At 46.8% G+C, this 19,493-nt stretch overlaps 1 protein-coding gene across 4 annotated transcripts in view; it reads right to left on the minus strand.

The window, feature by feature from the left end:
• Positions 1–716: 716 nt before the first annotated feature.
• The window catches only part of LOC118965010 (zinc finger protein 710-like), a 46,844-nt gene continuing 28,067 nt past the window's right edge, over positions 717–19,493 (minus strand). For 3 of the 4 annotated variants that reach the window (XM_036981710.1, XM_036981707.1, XM_036981709.1), the window contains exons 2-5: positions 14,039–15,580; positions 7,119–7,310; positions 4,795–4,966; positions 717–2,862 (exon numbers count right to left, since the gene is read on the minus strand). In XM_036981710.1, the coding sequence (XP_036837605.1) occupies positions 2,672–2,862; positions 4,795–4,966; positions 7,119–7,310; positions 14,039–15,538 (2,055 nt within the window). In that variant the 5' untranslated portion in view covers positions 15,539–15,580 and the 3' untranslated portion in view covers positions 717–2,671. The remainder of the gene's footprint in view (positions 2,863–4,794; positions 4,967–7,118; positions 7,311–14,038; positions 15,581–19,493) is intronic. The other variant, XM_036981708.1, reaches the window with a different exon arrangement.

A 19,493-nucleotide genomic window follows, 5' to 3' on the forward strand; every position in this document is an offset into this window, starting at 1 on the left:
AATTTATTTCAATTGACTCATTTCCTTATGACCTGTAACTCAGTAGAATCTTTGAAATTGTAGCATGTTGCGTTTATATTTTTGTTCAGTGTATATTTGGCCTTGTATTTTAAGTTTTTGTCCTGCTGAAAGGTGAATTCATCTCCCAGTGTCTGTTGGAAAGCAGACTGAACCAGGTCTTCCTCTAGGATTTTGTCTGTGCTTAGCTCCATTCGGTTCTTTTTTATCCTGAAAACCTCCCCAGTCCTTAATGATGAAAAGCAAACCCATAACATGATGCAGTCACCACCATGCTTGAAAATATGGAGAGTGGTACTCAGTGATGTGTTGTATTGGATGTGCCCCAAACATAACTTTATGTCCTGAATACAAAGTGTTAATTTCTTTGACATTTTTTGTAGTATTACTTTAGTGCCTTACAAAAGGATGCATGTTTTAGAATATTTGTATTCTGTAGAGGCGTCCTTCTTTTCACTCTGTCATTCAAGTTAGTATTGTGGAGTAACTACAATGTTGTTGATCCATCCTCAGTTTTCTATCACAGCCATTAAACTCTAACTGTTTTAAAGTCACTGGCCTTATGGTGAAATCCCTGAGCGATTTCCTTCCTCTCCTGCAACTGAGTTAGGAAGGACACCTGCATCTTTGTAGTGACTTGGTATATTGATATGCTATCCAAAGTGTAATTAAAAACTTCACCCTGCTCAAAGAGATAATCAATGTCTGCTTTTTTATTTTACCCATCTACCAATAGGTGCCCTTCTTTGCAAAGCATTGGAAAACCTCTCTGGTCTTTGTGGTTGTATCTGTGTTTGAAATTCACTGCTCGACTGAGGGACCTTACAATTATCTGTATGTGTGGGGTACAGAGATAAGGTGGTCATTCAAGAAACATGCTAAACAGCATTATTGCACACAGACTGAGTCCATGCAACTTGGTAAGCACATTTTTATTCCTGAACTTATTTAGGCTGGCCATAATAAAGGGGTTGAATACTTACGGACTAAAAAAGTATACAAACATAAATTCACCTTGACATTATGGGGTATTATTGTGTGTAGGCCAGTGACATTGAATCCATTTTAAATTCAGGCTGTAACACAACATGTGTAAAAAGTCCAGGGGTGTGAAGACTTTCTGAAGGCGCTGTATACAGTGTGTCTAGTTGGATCTAAGATCAGAGTTATACTGCATCTGGCACGGCCTTCTGTCAAAACATACTGATTGGTGAATGATTCCATGGTAGGTAAGATGTTTCTGTGTAAAACTGATTTCTGAGTGCTGATACAGTTCCATACCACAACTTATCAGAGTTTAGATCTGTCACTATAGTCTTTAGTCATGTCTGATAGAATATCCCAAGGACTTCTAGACCAATCATGTCTGGTAGAATATCCCAAGGACTTCTAGACCAATCATGTCTGGTAGAATATCCCAAGGACTTCTAGAACAATCATGTCTGGTAGAATATCCAAAGACTTCTAGACCAATCATGTCTGGTAGATTATCCCAAAGGACTTTAGACCAATCATGTCTGGTAGAATATCCCAAAGGACTTCTAGACCCAATCGTCAGTCTCAGAGTCACTTCTATCAGATACGGGTGGAGCGGATTGGCTGTTGAAGTGCATGTCCTGCCCCTCCATCAGGACAGGTCAGTTCTGGTTCTTAAAGAGTCCATGAACCCCCTCCCTGTGTCTCACTGCCATAGCACGCCCTAACCTAGACTCACTGCCACAGCACGCCCTAACCTAGTCTCACTGCCACAGCACGCCCTAACCTAGTCTCACTGCCACAGCACGCCCTAACCTAGTCTCACTGCCACAGCACGCCCTAACCCAGTCTCTCTCACTGCCACAGCACGCCCTAACCCAGTCTCTCTCACTGCCACAGCACGCCCTAACCCAGTCTCTCTCACTGCCACAGCACGCCCTAACCCAGTCTCTCTCACTGCCACAGTACGGCAGCCATGTTGTCTGTTCCCCACCCATGGTGTCCTCTCCATTAACAAAAGCTGAAGAACATACACACATCCAGGTACTTTCCACAGGTGCCGGAGTTCTAGGTAAACTCATGGAAAACAGAAAGGAAAACGCCACACTGCTGCTCATGCTCCCAGATATTTATTTATAACAATGTTTCCACCATTAGGTCCTGGATACCTGATGAAGACCTAAGGGTGGAAACGTTATAAATAAATATCTGGGAGCATGAGCAGCAGTGTGGCATTTTCCTTTCTGTTTTCCCATGGTCTGTAGTTAGTCCACCAATAACCCATGGTCTCCTCTACATTAACACATGGTCGGTAGTTAGTCCACCAATAACCCATGGACTCTTCCTCATTAACCCATGGTCTGTAGTTAGTCCACCAATAACCCATGGACTGTAGTTAGTCCACCAATAACCCATGGTCTGTAGTTAGTCCACCAATAACCCATGGTCTGTAGAATGTCCACCAATAACCCATGGTCTGTAGTTAGTCCATCAATAACCCATGGTCTGTAGTTAGTCCACCAATAACCCATGGTCTGTAGTTAGTCCACCAATAACCCATGGACTCTTCCTCATTAACCCATGGTCTGCAGTTAGTCCACCATTAACCCATGGTCTCTTCTCCATTAATCCATGGTGTCTAATGGTCTGTAGTCCATTAACACTATTCTCCTACTGCTCAAGACGTGTTGTAGTTAGCTGTATCCTTCCCAAAGTTGTAATAGTTGTCCATGTCGTCCATGTTGGCCGTGGTGAGCTTGGTGAGGTTCTGGGAGCCTCCATTATCCATGTTGTTGTTTGCCCCTGAGGTCCCAAAGTCAAAGTTGTCCTCCTCATAGTGGCCCTGGCCCTCCATCTCAGGAAGAGCATCTGGGAACATATAGAGAAACAGGGCTGTTAGGGAGAGTACAGTGGTTGAACCAACCCAGAACACAGTGGTTGTACCAACCCAAACCCAGAACACAGTGGTTGTACCAACCCCAACCCAGAACACAGTGGTTGAACCAACCCCAACCCAGAACACAGTGGTAGAACCAACCCCAACCCAGTGGTAGAACCAACCGCAACCCAGTGGTAGAACCAACCCCAACCCAGAACAGTTGTAGAACAAACCCTAACCCCAACCCAGAACACAGTGGTCAAACCAACCCCAACCCCAACCCAGAACAGTGGTAGAACAAACCCCAACCCATAACAGTGGTAGAACAAACCCTAACCCCAACCCAGAACACAGTGGTCAAACCAACCCCAACCCAGAACAGTGGTAGAACAAACCCCAACCCAGAACACAGTGGTAGAACCAACCCTAACCCCAACCCAGAACAGTGGTAGAACAAACCCCAACCCAGAACAGTGGTAGAACCAACCCTAACCCCAACCCAGAACAGTGGTACAACCAACCCTAACCCCAACCCAGAACACAGTGGTTGAACCAACTCCAACCCAGAACACAGTGGTAGGACCAACCCTAACCCCAACCCAGAGGTTGAACAAACCCAGAACCCAGTGGTTGAACCAACCCAGAACCCAGTGGTTGAACCAACCCTAACCCCAACCCAGAACACAGTGTAAGAACAAACCCTAACCCAGAACACAGTGGTAGAACCAACAGGATCACAAACAAAGTTTTAACAAACAGGATATACAACCACCAAGTCAGGCTGCTCATTGACTGTTACGAACACTAAGCCTACAATAAGAAGGCTACAGGAATGGTAGTTAGGTGGCTGAATAAATAAGTGATGGATCGTGAGATGAGAGGAAGGAGAGTAAAGCCCTACCTTGTCCATCAGGGGAGATGTTCATGCTGGGTTAGGGTTATGGTAAACGGGTAAAGCCCCACCTTGTCCGTCAGGGGAGATGTTCATGCTGGGTTAGGGTTATGGTAAACGGGTAAAGCCCCACCTTGTCCGTCAGGGGAGATGTCCATGCTGGGTTAGGGTTAGGGTAAAGGGTTAGGGATAAAGCCCCACCTTGTCCGTCAGGGGGGATGTTCATGCTGGGTTAGGGTAAAGGGTTAGGGATAAAGCCCCACCTTGTCCGTCAGGGGAGATGTTCATGCTGGGTTAGGGTAAAGGGTTAGGGATAAAGCCCCACCTTGTCCGTCAGGGGGGATGTTCATGCTGGGTTAGGGTAAAGGGTTATTAGGGTAAAGGGTTTGTTCTTAGGGTAAAGGGTAAAGCCCCACCAGGGGAGATGTTCATGCTGGGTTAGGGTTATGGTAAACGGGTAAAGCCCCACCTTGTCCGTCAGGGGAGATGTCCATGCTGGGTTAGGGTTAGGGTAAAGGGTTAGGGATAAAGCCCCACCTTGTCCGTCAGGGGGGATGTTCATGCTGGGTTAGGGTAAAGGGTTAGGGATAAAGCCCCACCTTGTCCGTCAGGGGAGATGTTCATGCTGGGTTAGGGTAAAGGGTTAGGGATAAAGCCCCACCTTGTCCGTCAGGGGGGATGTTCATGCTGGGTTAGGGTAAAGGGTTAGGGATAAAGCCCCACCTTGTCCGTCAGGGTAGATGTTCATGCTGGGTTAGGGTAAAGCATTAGGGTAAAGGGTTTGTTCTTAGGGTAAAGGGTAAAAGCATTAGGGTAAAGGGTTTGGTCTTAGGGTAAAGGGTTAGGGTAAAGGGTTTGGTCTTAGGGTAAAGGGTTTGGTCTTAGGGTAAAGGGTTAGGGTAAAGGGTTTGGTCTTAGGGTAAAGCGTTAGGGTAAAGCGTTAGGGTAAAGCGTTAGGGGTTTGGTCTCAGAGTAAAGGGTTTGGATTAAGGTAAATGGTTAGGGTAAAGGGTTAGGGGTCAAGCCCTACCTTGTCCGTCAGGTGAGATGTCCATGCCGTGTTTGACCTTCATGTGTCGGCTGAGGTTCCCCTTCAGGTTAAACTTGGAGGAGCAGTAAGGACACTTGAAGGGTTTGGAGCCGGCGTGGAGGTGCATGTGACCCAGCAGGTTGTACATTCTGTTGAACGACTTCCCGCACACCTGGAAAAGTCAAAGCACGAGTAACAGTATATGTTCATAATCGTGATCGTTTGGCTTGACAACATCAGGACATGGCTATTAACTGTAGTCCCTGCTACAAGTCCCTATTTGAGGGAGTAACCAACCCCCAAGACCTAACTGTAGTCCCTGCTACCAGTCCCTATTAACCAACCCCCAAGACCTAACTGTAGTCCCTGCTACCAGTCCCTATTAACCAACCCCCAAGACCTAACTGTAGTCCCTGCTACCAGTCCCTATTAACCAACCCCCAAGACCTAACTGTAGTCACTGCTACCAGTCCCTATTAACCAACTCCCAAGACCTAACCGTAGTCCCTGGCTGCTACCAGTCCCTATTAACCAACCCCCAAGACCTAACTGTAGTCCCTGCTACCAGTCCCTATTAACCAACCCCCAATACCTAACTGTAGTCCCTGCTACCAGTCCCTATTAACCAACCCCCAAGACCTAACTGTAGTCCCTGCTACCAGTCCCTATTAACCAACCCCCAAGACCTAACTGTAGTCACTGCTTTGTTCTTAACTGACTTGCCTGGTTAAATAAAGGTAAAATAAAAAATAAATAAATAAAAATAATACAGTATATAAACTCACCAGGTCATATATAATATATAAACTCACCAGGTCATATATAATATATAAACTCACCAGGTCATATACCAGGCGCAACAACGACTCAGCCGCGAAGTGGTAGGCCACACAAGCCCACAGTACGGGAACGCCGAGTGCTGAAGCGCGTAACAATTGTCTGTCCTCGGATGCAACACTCACTACCAAGTTCCAAACTGCCTCTGGAAGCAACGTCAGCACAAGAACTGTTTGTCGGGAGCTTCATAAAATGGGTTTCCATGGCCGAGCAGCTTAAGATCACACACAAGCCTAAGATCACCATGTGCAATGCCAAGCGTCGGCTGGAGTCGTGTAAAGCTCGCTGCCATTGGACTCTGGAGCAGTGGAAATGGCAGTCAGACGGACAAATTTGTGTTTGGCAGATGCCAGTAGAATGCTACGTGACTGAATAAATAGTGCCAACTGTTAAGTTTAGTGGAGGAGGAATGTTTGGGGCTGTTCATGGTTCGGGCTAGGCCCCTTAGTTCCAGTGAAGGGAGATCTTAACGCTACAGCATTCAACAACATTCTAGACGATACTGTTCTTCCAACTGTGTTACAACAGTTTGGGGAAGGCCCTTTCCTGCTTCAGCATGACAATGCCCCTGTGCACAAAGTGAGGTCTATACAGAAATGGTTTGTCGAGGTCGGTATGCCTGGCCTGCACACAGCCCTGACCTCAACCCCACCGAACACCCATGGAATGAATTGGAACGCCAACTGCGAGCCAGACCTAATTGCCCAACATGAGTGCCCGACCTCACTAATGCTCTTGTGGCTGAATGGGAGCAAGTACCTGCAGCAAGGTTCCATCTAGTGGAAAGCCTTCCCAGAAGAGTGGAGGCTGTTATAGCAGCAATGTTCCATCTAGTGGAAAGCCTTCCTAGAAGAGTGGAGGCTGTTATAGCAGCAATGTTCCATCTAGTGGAAAGCCTTCCCAGAAGAGTGGAGGCTGTTATAGCAGCAATGTTCCATCTAGTGGAAAGCCTTCCCAGAAGAGTGGAGGCTGTTATAGCAGCAAAGGGGGGACCAACTCCATATTAATGTCCATAATTTTGGAATGAGATATTTGACGAGAAGATGTCCACATACTGTTGGTGATGTAGTGTAAAGCCAACATGAAATGTGATACCAGGCCTATAGTGTCTGAAAAAGTGAATCCATTCTTCTCTAGCTAATAAAAACCTGTCTCCCTATCTTCTGAATCAAGCTTGTACTCAGTACAGTAGCCTATGCTTCGGAGGGGGGAGGGGCAGGTAGCCTAAACACAGACAGGTAAAGATTTTCACCTGGCAGGCAGACAGAATACGTTTGAGTGACAGCGTGGGGGCTTTGTATAGGCGTTTTGTTGTAGGACTAGAAACAAATGCCTGGAACATAACATAACGTTATTAACCGGTTCCCATGCTTTTAAAATAACAGTTATGTTCCGGAACAGTATGGATCACGTTCCTTCCAGGTTCCCTTGCTGTTATTTTCCGGTTGTGTTCCCTGAACTTGTTCCAACCCTGGATATAAACTCACCTTGCATTTGAAGGGTTTGACGGGCAGGTGGACGATCATGTGCGTTTTGAGCGTCTGTTTCTGGATGAAGCTCTTGAAGCAGATGTGACACTGGAAGGGTCTGATGCTGTTGTGGATCAACATGTGTCTCTTCAGGTTGGCTGACAAGGTGAACTCACGGGAACACACCTCACACTTATGACCCTTCATTCCCTGACCAATAAGAACACAGGAGGACAGTTAGATGAGGACAATTGCAGAAGAATGAATGAACATGAAGTTAGTTCAAATTCTGTAAAGAAGCTGAAGGAAAAGCATGACTATACTGGGATCAGACCTAGCTTGGTCAAATACTTCTAAAGGCTTGATGGTACTTAACTTGGTTGGCCTGTTTGGGATTATTGCATTCCATTGCACACTAAATCAAGCACAGCTCTAGTACTGATATGATTCATATGCATCTGAGCCAGGTCTGATTGGGATACATGAAAGATCAAGTATTCTTTGTTCTAGATAGCAGACAGACAGACACAAGTAGCCCAGCGGTTAAGAGCTTTGGCCCAGTAACCGAAAGGTCGCTAGTTCGAATCCCCGTGTCGGCCAAGTTGAAAAGTCTGCCGTTCTGCCCTTGGGCAAGGCAGTTACCCCCAACAACTTCTCCTCTGGCGCCAATGACGTAGATGTCAATTAAGGCAGCCCCCCGCACCTCTCTGATTCAGAGAGATGGGTTAAATGTGGAAGACACATTTCAGTTGAATGCATTCAGTTGTGGAACTGACAGACTGACTACACTGACTGACTACACTTCTCAGGTTGGTCATCTAATCTATACCAACACCACTGACTACATCTCTCAGGTTGGTCATCTAATCTACATCTCTCAGGTTGGTCATCTAATCTATACCAACACCACTGACTACATCTCTCAGGTTGGTCATCTAATCTATACCAACACCACTGACTACATCTCTCAGGTTGGTCATCTAATCTATACCAACACCACTGACTACATCTCTCAGGTTGGTCATCTAATCTATACCAACACCACTGACTGACTACACCTCTCAGGTTGGTCATCTAATCTATACCAACACCACTGACTACATCTCTCAGGTTGGTCATCTAATCTACATCTCTCAGGTTGGTCATCTAATCTATACCAACACCACTGACTACATCTCTCAGGTTGGTCATCTAATCTATACCAACACCACTGACTACATCTCTCAGGTTGGTCATCTAATCTATACCAATACCACTGACTACATCTCTCAGGTTGGTCATCTAATCTATACCAACACCACTGACTACTCCTCTCAGGTTGGTCATCTAATCTATACCAACACCACTGACTACACCTCTCAGGTTGGTCATCTAATCTATACCAACACCACTGACTACATCTCTCAGGTTGGTCATCTAATCTATACCAACACCACTGACTACATCTCTCAGGTTGGTCATCTAATCTATACCAACACCACTGACTACATCTCTCAGGTTGGTCATCTAATCTATACCAACACCACTGACTACTCCTCTCAGGTTGGTCATCTAATCTATACCAACACCACTGACTACATCTCTCAGGTTGGTCATCTAATCTATACCAACACCACTGACTACATCTCTCAGGTTGGTCATCTAATCTACACCTCTCAGGTTGGTCATCTAATCTATACCAACACCACTGACTACATCTCTCAGGTTGGTCATCTAATCTATACCAACACCACTGACTACATCTCTCAGGTTGGTCATCTAATCTATACCAACACCACTGACTACATCTCTCAGGTTGGTCATCTAATCTATACCAACACCACTGACTACATCTCTCAGGTTGGTCATCTAATCTATACCAACACCACTGACTACATCTCTCAGGTTGGTCATCTAATCTATACCAACACCACTGACTACACCTCTCAGGTTGGTCATCTAATCTATACCAACACCACTGACTACATCTCTCAGGTTGGTCATCTAATCTATACCAACACCACTGACTGACTACACCTCTCAGGTTGGTCATCTAATCTATACCAACACCACTGACTACACCTCTCAGGTTGGTCATCTAATCTATACCAACACCACTGACTGACTACACCTCTCAGGTTGGTCATCTAATCTATACCAACACCACTGACTACATCTCTCAGGTTGGTCATCTAATCTATACCAACACCACTGACTGACTACACCTCTCAGGTTGGTCATCTAATCTACATCTCTCAGGTTGGTCATCTAATCTATACCAACACCACTGACTACATCTCTCAGGTTGGTCATCTAATCTACATCTCTCAGGTTGGTCATCTAATCTATACCAACACCACTGACTACATCTCTCAGGTTGGTCATCTAATCTATACGAACACCACTGACTACATCTCTCAGGTTGGTCATCTAATCTATACGAACACCACTGACTAAACTTCTCAGGTTGGTCATCTAATCTACATCTCTCAGGTTGGTCATCTAATCTATACCAACACCACTGACTACATCTCTCAGGTTGGTCATCTAATCTATACCAACACCACTGACTACATCTCTCAGGTTGGTCATCTAATCTATACCAACACCACTGACTACATCTCTCAGGTTGGTCATCTAATCTATACCAACACCACTGACTACACCTCTCAGGTTGGTCATCTAATCTATACCAACACCACTGACTACATCTCTCAGGTTGGTCATCTAATCTATACCAACACCACTGACTGACTACACCTCTCAGGTTGGTCATCTAATCTATACCAACACCACTGACTACACCTCTCAGGTTGGTCATCTAATCTATACCAACACCACTGACTGACTACACCTCTCAGGTTGGTCATCTAATCTATACCAACACCACTGACTACATCTCTCAGGTTGGTCATCTAATCTATACCAACACCACTGACTGACTACACCTCTCAGGTTGGTCATCTAATCTATACCAACACCACTGACTACATCTCTCAGGTTGGTCATCTAATCTACATCTCTCAGGTTGGTCATCTAATCTATACCAACACCACTGACTACATCTCTCAGGTTGGTCATCTAATCTACATCTCTCAGGTTGGTCATCTAATCTATACCAACACCACTGACTACACCTCTCAGGTTGGTCATCTAATCTATACCAACACCACTGACTACATCTCTCAGGTTGGTCATCTAATCTATACCAACACCACTGACTGACTACACCTCTCAGGTTGGTCATCTAATCTATACCAACACCACTGACTACACCTCTCAGGTTGGTCATCTAATCTATACCAACACCACTGACTGACTACACCTCTCAGGTTGGTCATCTAATCTATACCAACACCACTGACTACATCTCTCAGGTTGGTCATCTAATCTATACCAACACCACTGACTACATCTCTCAGGTTGGTCATCTAATCTATACGAACACCACTGACTACACTTCTCAGGTTGGTCATCTAATCTACATCTCTCAGGTTGGTCATCTAATCTATACCAACATCACTGACTACATCTCTCAGGTTGGTCATCTAATCTATACCAACACCACTGACTACATCTCTCAGGTTGGTCATCTAATCTATACCAACACCACTGACTACATCTCTCAGGTTGGTCATCTAATCTATACCAACACCACTGACTACATCTCTCAGGTTAGTCATCTAATCTATACCAACACCACTGACTACATCTCTCAGGTTGGTCATCTAATCTATACCAACACCACTGACTACACCTCTCAGGTTGGTCATCTAATCTATACCAACACCACTGACTACATCTCTCAGGTTGGTCATCTAATCTATACCAACACCACTGACTACATCTCTCAGGTTGGTCATCTAATCTATACCAACACCACTGACTACATCTCTCAGGTTGGTCATCTAATCTACACCAACACCACTGACTACACCTCTCAGGTTGGTCATCTAATCAGAACCAAGGACTATATACAGTTCCTGGAAATAACTACTTTTAATAAAGACTAACTAAACTGAACCACTGAGAGCAGTCAGTCTACCATGGCCTTTGAAACCTTCTGGGTTATGGTTAGAACTAGGGGTTCCAGTGGTCTCAGACGGTCAGTACCTTGTGGATGAGGGATGCTGGCGGAGGGCTAGGGTTGAAGGTCAGCGGTTAGAGTTATGGTTTAGGTATATTGTGGGTGAGGGATGCTGGCAGAAGGCTAGGGTTGAAGGTCAGCAGTTAGAGTTATGGTTTAGGTATATTGTGGGTGAGGGATGCTGGCAGAAGGCTAGGGTTAAAGGTCAGGGGTTAGAGTTAGGGTTTAGGTATGTTGTGGTTGAGGGATGCTGGTGGAGGGCTAGGGTTGAAGGTCAGCGGTTAGAGTTATGGTTTAGGTATATTGTGGGTGAGGGATGCTGGCAGAAGGCTAGGGTTAAAGGTCAGGGGTTAGGATTAGCTACATGGCCAAAGGTATGTGGACACCTGCTCGTCCAACATCTCATTCCAAAATCATGGGCATTAATATGGACTTGGCCCCCCCTTTGCTGCTTTAACAGCCTCCACTCTTCTGGGAAGGCTTTCCACTAGATGTTGGAACATTGCTGCAGGGACTTTCTTCCATTCAGGCACAAGAGCATTAGTGAGGTCGGCACACAGTCGGCGTTCTAATTCATCCCAAATGTGTTCGATGGGATTGAGGTCAGGGCTGTGTGCAGGCCAGTCAAGTTCTTCCATACCGATCTCGACAAACCATTTCTGTATGGACCTCACTTTGTGCATGGGGACATTATCATGCTGAAACAGGAAAGGGCCTTCCCCCAAACTGTTGCTGCAAAGTTGGAAGCACAGAATCACCTAGAATGCATGCTGTAGCGTTAAGATCTCCCTTCACTGGAACAAAGGGGCTTAGCCCAGACCATGAAAAACAGCCCCAGACCATTATTCCTCCTCCACCAAACATTACAGTTGGCACTATTCATTTGGGCAGGTAGAGTTACCTGGCACCCACCAAACCCAGATTTGTCCATCAGACTGCCAGATCGTGAAGGGTGATTCATCACTCCAGAGAACGCGTTTCTACTGTTCCAGGATGCAATGGTGGCGAGCTTTACACCACTCCAGCCGGCACTTGGCATTGCGCATGGTGATCTTAGGCTTGTGTGTGGCTGCTCGGCCATGGAAACCCATTTCATGAGGCTTCCGACGAACAGTTGTTGTGCCAACATGTTTTGGTTGGTGAATATATTTATAAAAGGCACCTTAGAGAGATTATTACAGCCATCAAAACGCCACGCATGGGTAAGCCCACACAAATCACAGCTCATATTTGAAATGTCTCTAAAAATCCACCATGGGGAAAAATGAAAGGCAGTTTGGAACTCTGTATCGAGTGTTGCAACCGAGAACAGACCATTTTTACGCGCTTCAGCACTCGGCGGTCCCGTTCTGTGAGATTGTGTGCCCTACCACTTTGCGGCTGAGCCGTTGTTGCTCCTAGACATTTCCACTTCACAATAACAGCACTTACAGTTGACCGGGGCAGCTCTACAAGGGCAGAAATTTCATGAACTGACATGTTGGAAAGGTGGGATCCTATGACAGTGCCACGTTGAAAGTCACTGAGCTCTTAGGTAAGGAAATTCCATTTCAAATGTGTGTCTATGGAGATTGCATGGCTGTGCGCTCAATTTTATACACCTGTCAGCAACTGGTGTGGCTGAAATAGCTGATTCCAATCATTTGAAAGGGTGTCCACATACGTTTGGCCATGTAGTGTACCTTTCGGCCTTGTAGTGTGTGAGGGTATGCTGGCGGAGGGTTATGGGTAGGGGTCAGAGTTAGGTACCTTGTGTGTGAGGGCGTGCTGGCGGAGGGTTATGGTCAGGGGTCAGAGTTAGGTACCTTGTGTGTGAGGGCGTGCTGGCGGAGGGTTATGGGTAGGGGTCAGGGGTCAGAGTTAGGTACCTTGTGTGTGAGGGCGTGCTGGCGGAGGGTTATGGGTAGGGGTCAGGGTTCAGAGTTAGGTACCTTGTGTGTGAGGGCTGCTAGCGGAGGGTTAAGGGTAGGGGTCAGGGGTCAGAGTTAGGTACCTTGTGTGCGAGGCTGTGCTGGCGGAGGGTTATGGGTAGGGGTCAGAGTTTGGTACCTTGTGTGTGAGGGCGTGTTGGCGAAGGGTTATGGGTAGGGGTCAGAGTTAGGTACCTTGTGTGTGAGGCCTTGCTGACGGAGGGTTATGGGTAGGGGTCAGAGTTAGGTACCTTGTGTGTGAGGCCTTGCTGGCGGAGGGTTATGGGTAGGGGTCAGGGGTCAGGGGTCAGAGTTAGGTACCTTGTGTGTGAGGGCGTGCTGGCGGAGGGTTATGGGTAGGGGTCAGAGTTAGGTACCTTGTGTGAGGGCGTGCTGGCTGAGGGTTATGGGTAGGGGTCAGGGGTCAGAGTTAGGTACCTTGTGTGTGAGGGCGTGCTGGCGGAGGGTTATGGTTAGGGGTCAGGGGTCAGAGTTAGGTACCTTGTGTGTGAGGGCGTGCTGGCGGAGGGTTATGGGTAGGGGTCAGAGTTAGGTACCTTGTGCGTGAGGGCGTACTGGCGGAGGGTTATGGGTAGGGGTCTGAGTTAGGTACCTTGTGTGTGAGGGCTGCTAGCGGAGGGTTAAGGTTAGGGGTCAGAGTGAGGTACCTTGTGTGTGAGGGCGTGTTGGCGGAGGGTTATGGGTAGGGGTCAGAGTTAGGTACCTTGTGTGTGAGGGCGTGCTAGCGGAGGGTTAAGGTTAGGGGTCAGGGGTCAGAGTGAGGTACCTTGTGTGTGAGGGCGTGCTGGCGGAGGGTTATGGGTAGGGGTCAGAGTTAGGTACCTTGTGTGTGAGGCTGTGCTGGCGGAGGGTTATGGGTAAGGGTCAGGTGTCAGAGTTAGGTACCTTGTGTGTGAGGGCGTGCTGGCGGAGGGTTATGGGTAGGGGTCAGAGTTAGGTACCTTGTGTGTGAGGGCGTGCTGGCGGAGATGGTGCAGCTGGACAAACTCCAGCCCACAGTGGGAACAGGAGTATGGCCGAGGACTCTGGTGTTTCAGTAGATGGTTCTGCAGCTGGCTGCGATAGGTGAAGGACTTGTTGCACTCTGTACACTGGTAACTAGTTGGTCCCTGGTGGCTGGTCTGGTGGCGCTTCAGATGGGCGTAGGTGGGGAACTCCATGCCACACTGGGAACACACGTGGCAGCGCCCGCGCTCGTGTTTGGTCTCGTGGGCGCGGAGCTCGCTGGGGTAGGCGAAGCCACGGCGACAGAAGCGGCAGCTGTAAGGTTTGACGTCGGTGTGCTGCAGCATGTGTCTCTTCAGGTGGGAGGTCTGGGTGAAACCCTTCTTACACACGGTGCATTTATGAGGCCTAGTTCCCTGGTGGGTGAGCAGGTGGGTCTGCAGGTGGCTGGGCTGTTTAAACAGCTTCCCACAGTGGGGGCAGGCGTGGGGCTTGATGCCCTGGTGACCCAGGATGTGAGTTACCAGGTTGTACTTGGAGGTGTAAGACTTTTCACACATTCGACACTTCCATCTCTTCAGCCCCTCCCCCATGTCCACGCAGTACGACTCATCTATCTGGATGTTGATGTCTAGACGGTCAACCCTCCGGCCGTGGTGACGATGGGTCCCTCCTCTTCCTGCTCCTGCTACTCCTCTTCCCCCTACTCCCTGCTCCAGCTGGTTGCCCCACATCATACCCTGGCTGTTCTCATGGTAGATCTCCCCCCCCTCATACCCCCCCACCTCACTGGACTGGAAGTAGCTGCTGATAGTCTCCTCCTGTCCTCCTTTCATCAGGCTGTTTCCCTGCTCTCCCTCCTCCTCCTCCTCCCTTGCTCTCTCCTGATGCCCCCTCTGCCCCTGCAGGCCTCGATGCCCCGGCTCCCCTTTATGGCTGTGCCCTGCCTGGGAGTGTGTGTGAGGGTGTGTGTTAGCCTGCTGGCTGGACATGTCTCTGTCACACTCGGCACAGCCTTTTTGGGCGGCGGCACGGAGAGAGGCGGGGTCAACCTGGACCAATCCCCCTCTAGTAGTAGCCAGGTTGTTCAGCATGTGAACACAGGACGTCAGGCCAGTGATAACCCCTTCTCCTTTCACTTGGGATGACCCGTCCACAGGCACTCCAGCATGGCGCTCGGGCCCTACCATCTTCCCCTCGGGGGGTGGTCCGTGCCACCTCCTCTGGCTACAGCTGGGCTGCATGTGTCCGTCTTCAGGCAGGTTGTCTCCCAGGTAATCTCCGTTAGCTCCTATCAGCTGATCAGCGTATTCGTAATCCACCCCCTCTACAGGCAGGGCAGGGGACTCTTTAGGTTCTCCTGTGTAGAAACCATTAGGAGCGATGGTAGCACCAAACACCTCATTCTGAGAGATGAGCCCCAGAACAGCAGCCTGGGCTAGAGACAGAACCACCACAGGATCAGTCTGAGTGCCAGAATCAACCTGTCTGGCCATCTCCCTGGGCTCACATCTAACCAGGCGCCTGCTGGCTTCCTCCTGAGACACAAAGAGGGAGACAAGGTTATTAATGCAGTCAACACATCTTTACTATCTATGATGTTGATCAGAGATAGCAGCAGAGTCAGTGAGGAGAGAATTCATCACTAACATCACCTCTCAACACTGGTCAATCATCATCAATAATATCACCCATCAGCCCCTGGTCAACCATCATCAATAATATCACCCATCAGCCCCTGGTCAACCATCATCAATAATATCACCCATCAGCCCCTGGTCAACCATCATCAATAATATCACCCATCATCAATAATATCACCCATCAGCCCCTGGTCAACCATCATCAATAATATCACCCATCAGCCCCTGGTCAACCATCATCAATAATATCACCCATCAGCCCCTGGTCAACCATCATCAATAATATCACCCATCAGCCCCTGGTCAACCATCATCAATAATATCACCCATCATCAATAATATCACCCATCAGCCCCTGGTCAACCATCATCAATAATATCACCCATCATCAATAATATCACCCATCAGCCCCTGGTCAACCATCATCAATAATATCACCCATCATCAATAATATCACCCATCAACCCCTGGTCAACCATAATCAATAATATCACCCATCATCAATAATATCACCCATCAACCCCTGGTCAACAATCATCAATAATATCACCCATCAGCCCCTGGTCAACCATCATCAATAATATCACCCATCAGCCCCTGGTCAACCATCATCAATAATATCACCCATCAGCCCCTGGTCAACCATCATCAATAATATCACCCATCAGCCCCTGGTCAACCATCATCAATAATATCACCCATCAGCCCCTGGTCAACCATCATCAATAATATCACCCATCAGACCCTGGTCAACCATCATCAATAATATCACCCATCATCAATAATATCACCCATCAACCCCTGGTCAACCATCATCAATAATATCACCCATCAGCCCCTGGTCAACCATCATCAATAATATCACCCATCATCAATAATATCACCCATCAGCCCCTGGTCAACCATCATCAATAATATCACCCATCAGCCCCTGGTCAACCATCATCAATAATATCACCCATCAACCCCTGGTCACCCATCATCAATAATATCACCCATCAGCCCCTGGTCAACCATCATCAATAATATCACCCATCATCAATAATATCACCCATCAGCCCCTGGTCAACCATCATCAATAATATCACCCATCATCAATAATATCACCCATCAACCCCTGGTCAACCATAATCAATAATATCACCCATCATCAATAATATCACCCATCAACCCCTGGTCAACAATCATCAATAATATCACCCATCAGCCCCTGGTCAACCATCATCAATAATATCACCCATCAGCCCCTGGTCAACCATCATCAATAATATCACCCATCAGCCCCTGGTCAACCATCATCAATAATATCACCCATCAGCCCCTGGTCAACCATCATCAATAATATCACCCATCAGCCCCTGGTCAACCATCATCAATAATATCACCCATCAGACCCTGGTCAACCATCATCAATAATATCACCCATCATCAATAATATCACCCATCAACCCCTGGTCAACCATCATCAATAATATCACCCATCAGCCCCTGGTCAACCATCATCAATAATATCACCCATCATCAATAATATCACCCATCTGCCCCTGGTCAACCATCATCAATAATATCACCCATCAGCCCCTGGTCAACCATCATCAATAATATCACCCATCAACCCCTGGTCAACCATCATCAATAATATCACCCATCAGCCCCTGGTCAACCATCATCAATAATATCACCCACCAGCCCCTGGTCAACCATCATCAATAATATCACCCATCAGCCCCTGGTCAACCATCATCAATAATATCACCCATCAGCCCCTGGTCAACCATCATCAATAATATCACCCATCAGACCCTGGTCAACCATCATCAATAATATCACCCATCATCAATAATATCACCCATCAACCCCTGGTCAACCATCATCAATAATATCACCCATCAGCCCCTGGTCAACCATCATCAATAATATCACCCATCATCAATAATATCACCCATCAGCCCCTGGTCAACCATCATCAATAATATCACCCATCAGCCCCTGGTCAACCATCATCAATAATATCACCCATCAGCCCCTGGTCAACCATCATCAATAATATCACCCATCAGCCCCTGGTCAACCATCATCAATAATATCACCCATCATCAATAATATCACCCATCAACCCCTGGTCAACCATCATCAATAATATCACCCATCAGCCCCTGGTCAACCATCATCAATAATATCACCCATCAGCCCCTGGTCAACCATAATCAATAATATCACCCATAATCAATAATATCACCCATCAACCCCTGGTCAACCATCATCAATAATATCACCCATCAGCCCCTGGTCAACCATCATCAATAATATCACCCATCAGCCCCTGGTCAACCATAATCAATAATATCACCCATCATCAATAATATCACCCATCAGCCCCTGGTCAACCATCATCAATAATATCACCCATCAACCCCTGGTCAACCATCATCAATAATATCACCCATCAGCCCCTGGTCAACCATCATCAATAATATCACCCATCAGCCCCTGGTCAACCATCATCAATAATATCACCCATCATCAATAATATCACCCATCAACCCCTGGTCAACCATCATCAATAATATCACCCATCATCAATAATATCACCCATTCAATAATATCACCCATCAGCCCCTGGTCAACCATCATCAATAATATCACCCATCATCAATAATATCACCCATTATCAATAATATCACCCATCATCAATAATATCAACCATCATCAATAATATCAATAATATCACCCATCATCAATAATATCACCCCTCAGCCCCTGGTCAACCATAATCAATAATATCAACCGTCATCAATAATATCACCCATCAGCCGCTGGTCAACCATCATCAATAATATCACCCATCAGCCCCTGGTCAACCAGAATCAATAATATCAACCGTCATCAATAATATCACCCATCAGCCGCTGGTCAACCATCATCAATAACATCACCCATCAGCCCCTGGTCAACCATCATCAATAATATCACCCATCAGCCCCTGGTCAACCATCATCAATAATATCACCCATCAGCCCCTGGTCAACCATCATCAATAATATCACCCATCAGCCCCTGGTCAACCATCATCAATAATATCACCTCTCAACCCGGGTCAACCATCATCAATAATATCACCCATCAGCCCCTGGTCAACCATCATCAATAATATCACCTCTCAACCCGGGTCAACCATCATCAATAATATCACCCATCATCAATAATATCACCCATCAGCCCCTGGTCAACCATCATCAATAATATCAACCATCATCAATAATATCACCCATCAGCCCCTGGTCACCCATCATCAATAATATCCCCCATCATCAATAATATCACCCATCAGCCCCTGGTCAACCATCATCAATAATATCACCCATCATCAATAATATCACCCATCAGCCCCTGGTCAACCATAATCAATAATATCACCCATCATCAATAATATCACCCATCAGCCCCTGGTCAACCATCATCAATAATATCACCCATCATCAATAATATCAACAGTAATCAATAATATCACCCATCATCAATAATATCACCCATCAGCCCCTGGTCAACCATCATCAATAATATCAACCATCATCAATAATATCACCCATCAGCCCCTGGTCACCCATCATCAATAATATCACCCATCATCAATAATATCACCCATCGGCCCCTGGTCAACCATCATCAATAATATCACCCATCAGCCCCTGGTCACCCATCATCAATAATATCACCCATCAGCCCCTGGTCACCCATCATCAATAATATCACCCATCAGCCCCTGGTCACCCATCATCAATAATATCACCCATCAGCCCCTGGTCAA

This window comes from Oncorhynchus mykiss, chromosome 6 (assembly GCF_013265735.2).
Source record: "Oncorhynchus mykiss isolate Arlee chromosome 6, USDA_OmykA_1.1, whole genome shotgun sequence".
NCBI lineage: Eukaryota > Metazoa > Chordata > Actinopteri > Salmoniformes > Salmonidae > Oncorhynchus > Oncorhynchus mykiss.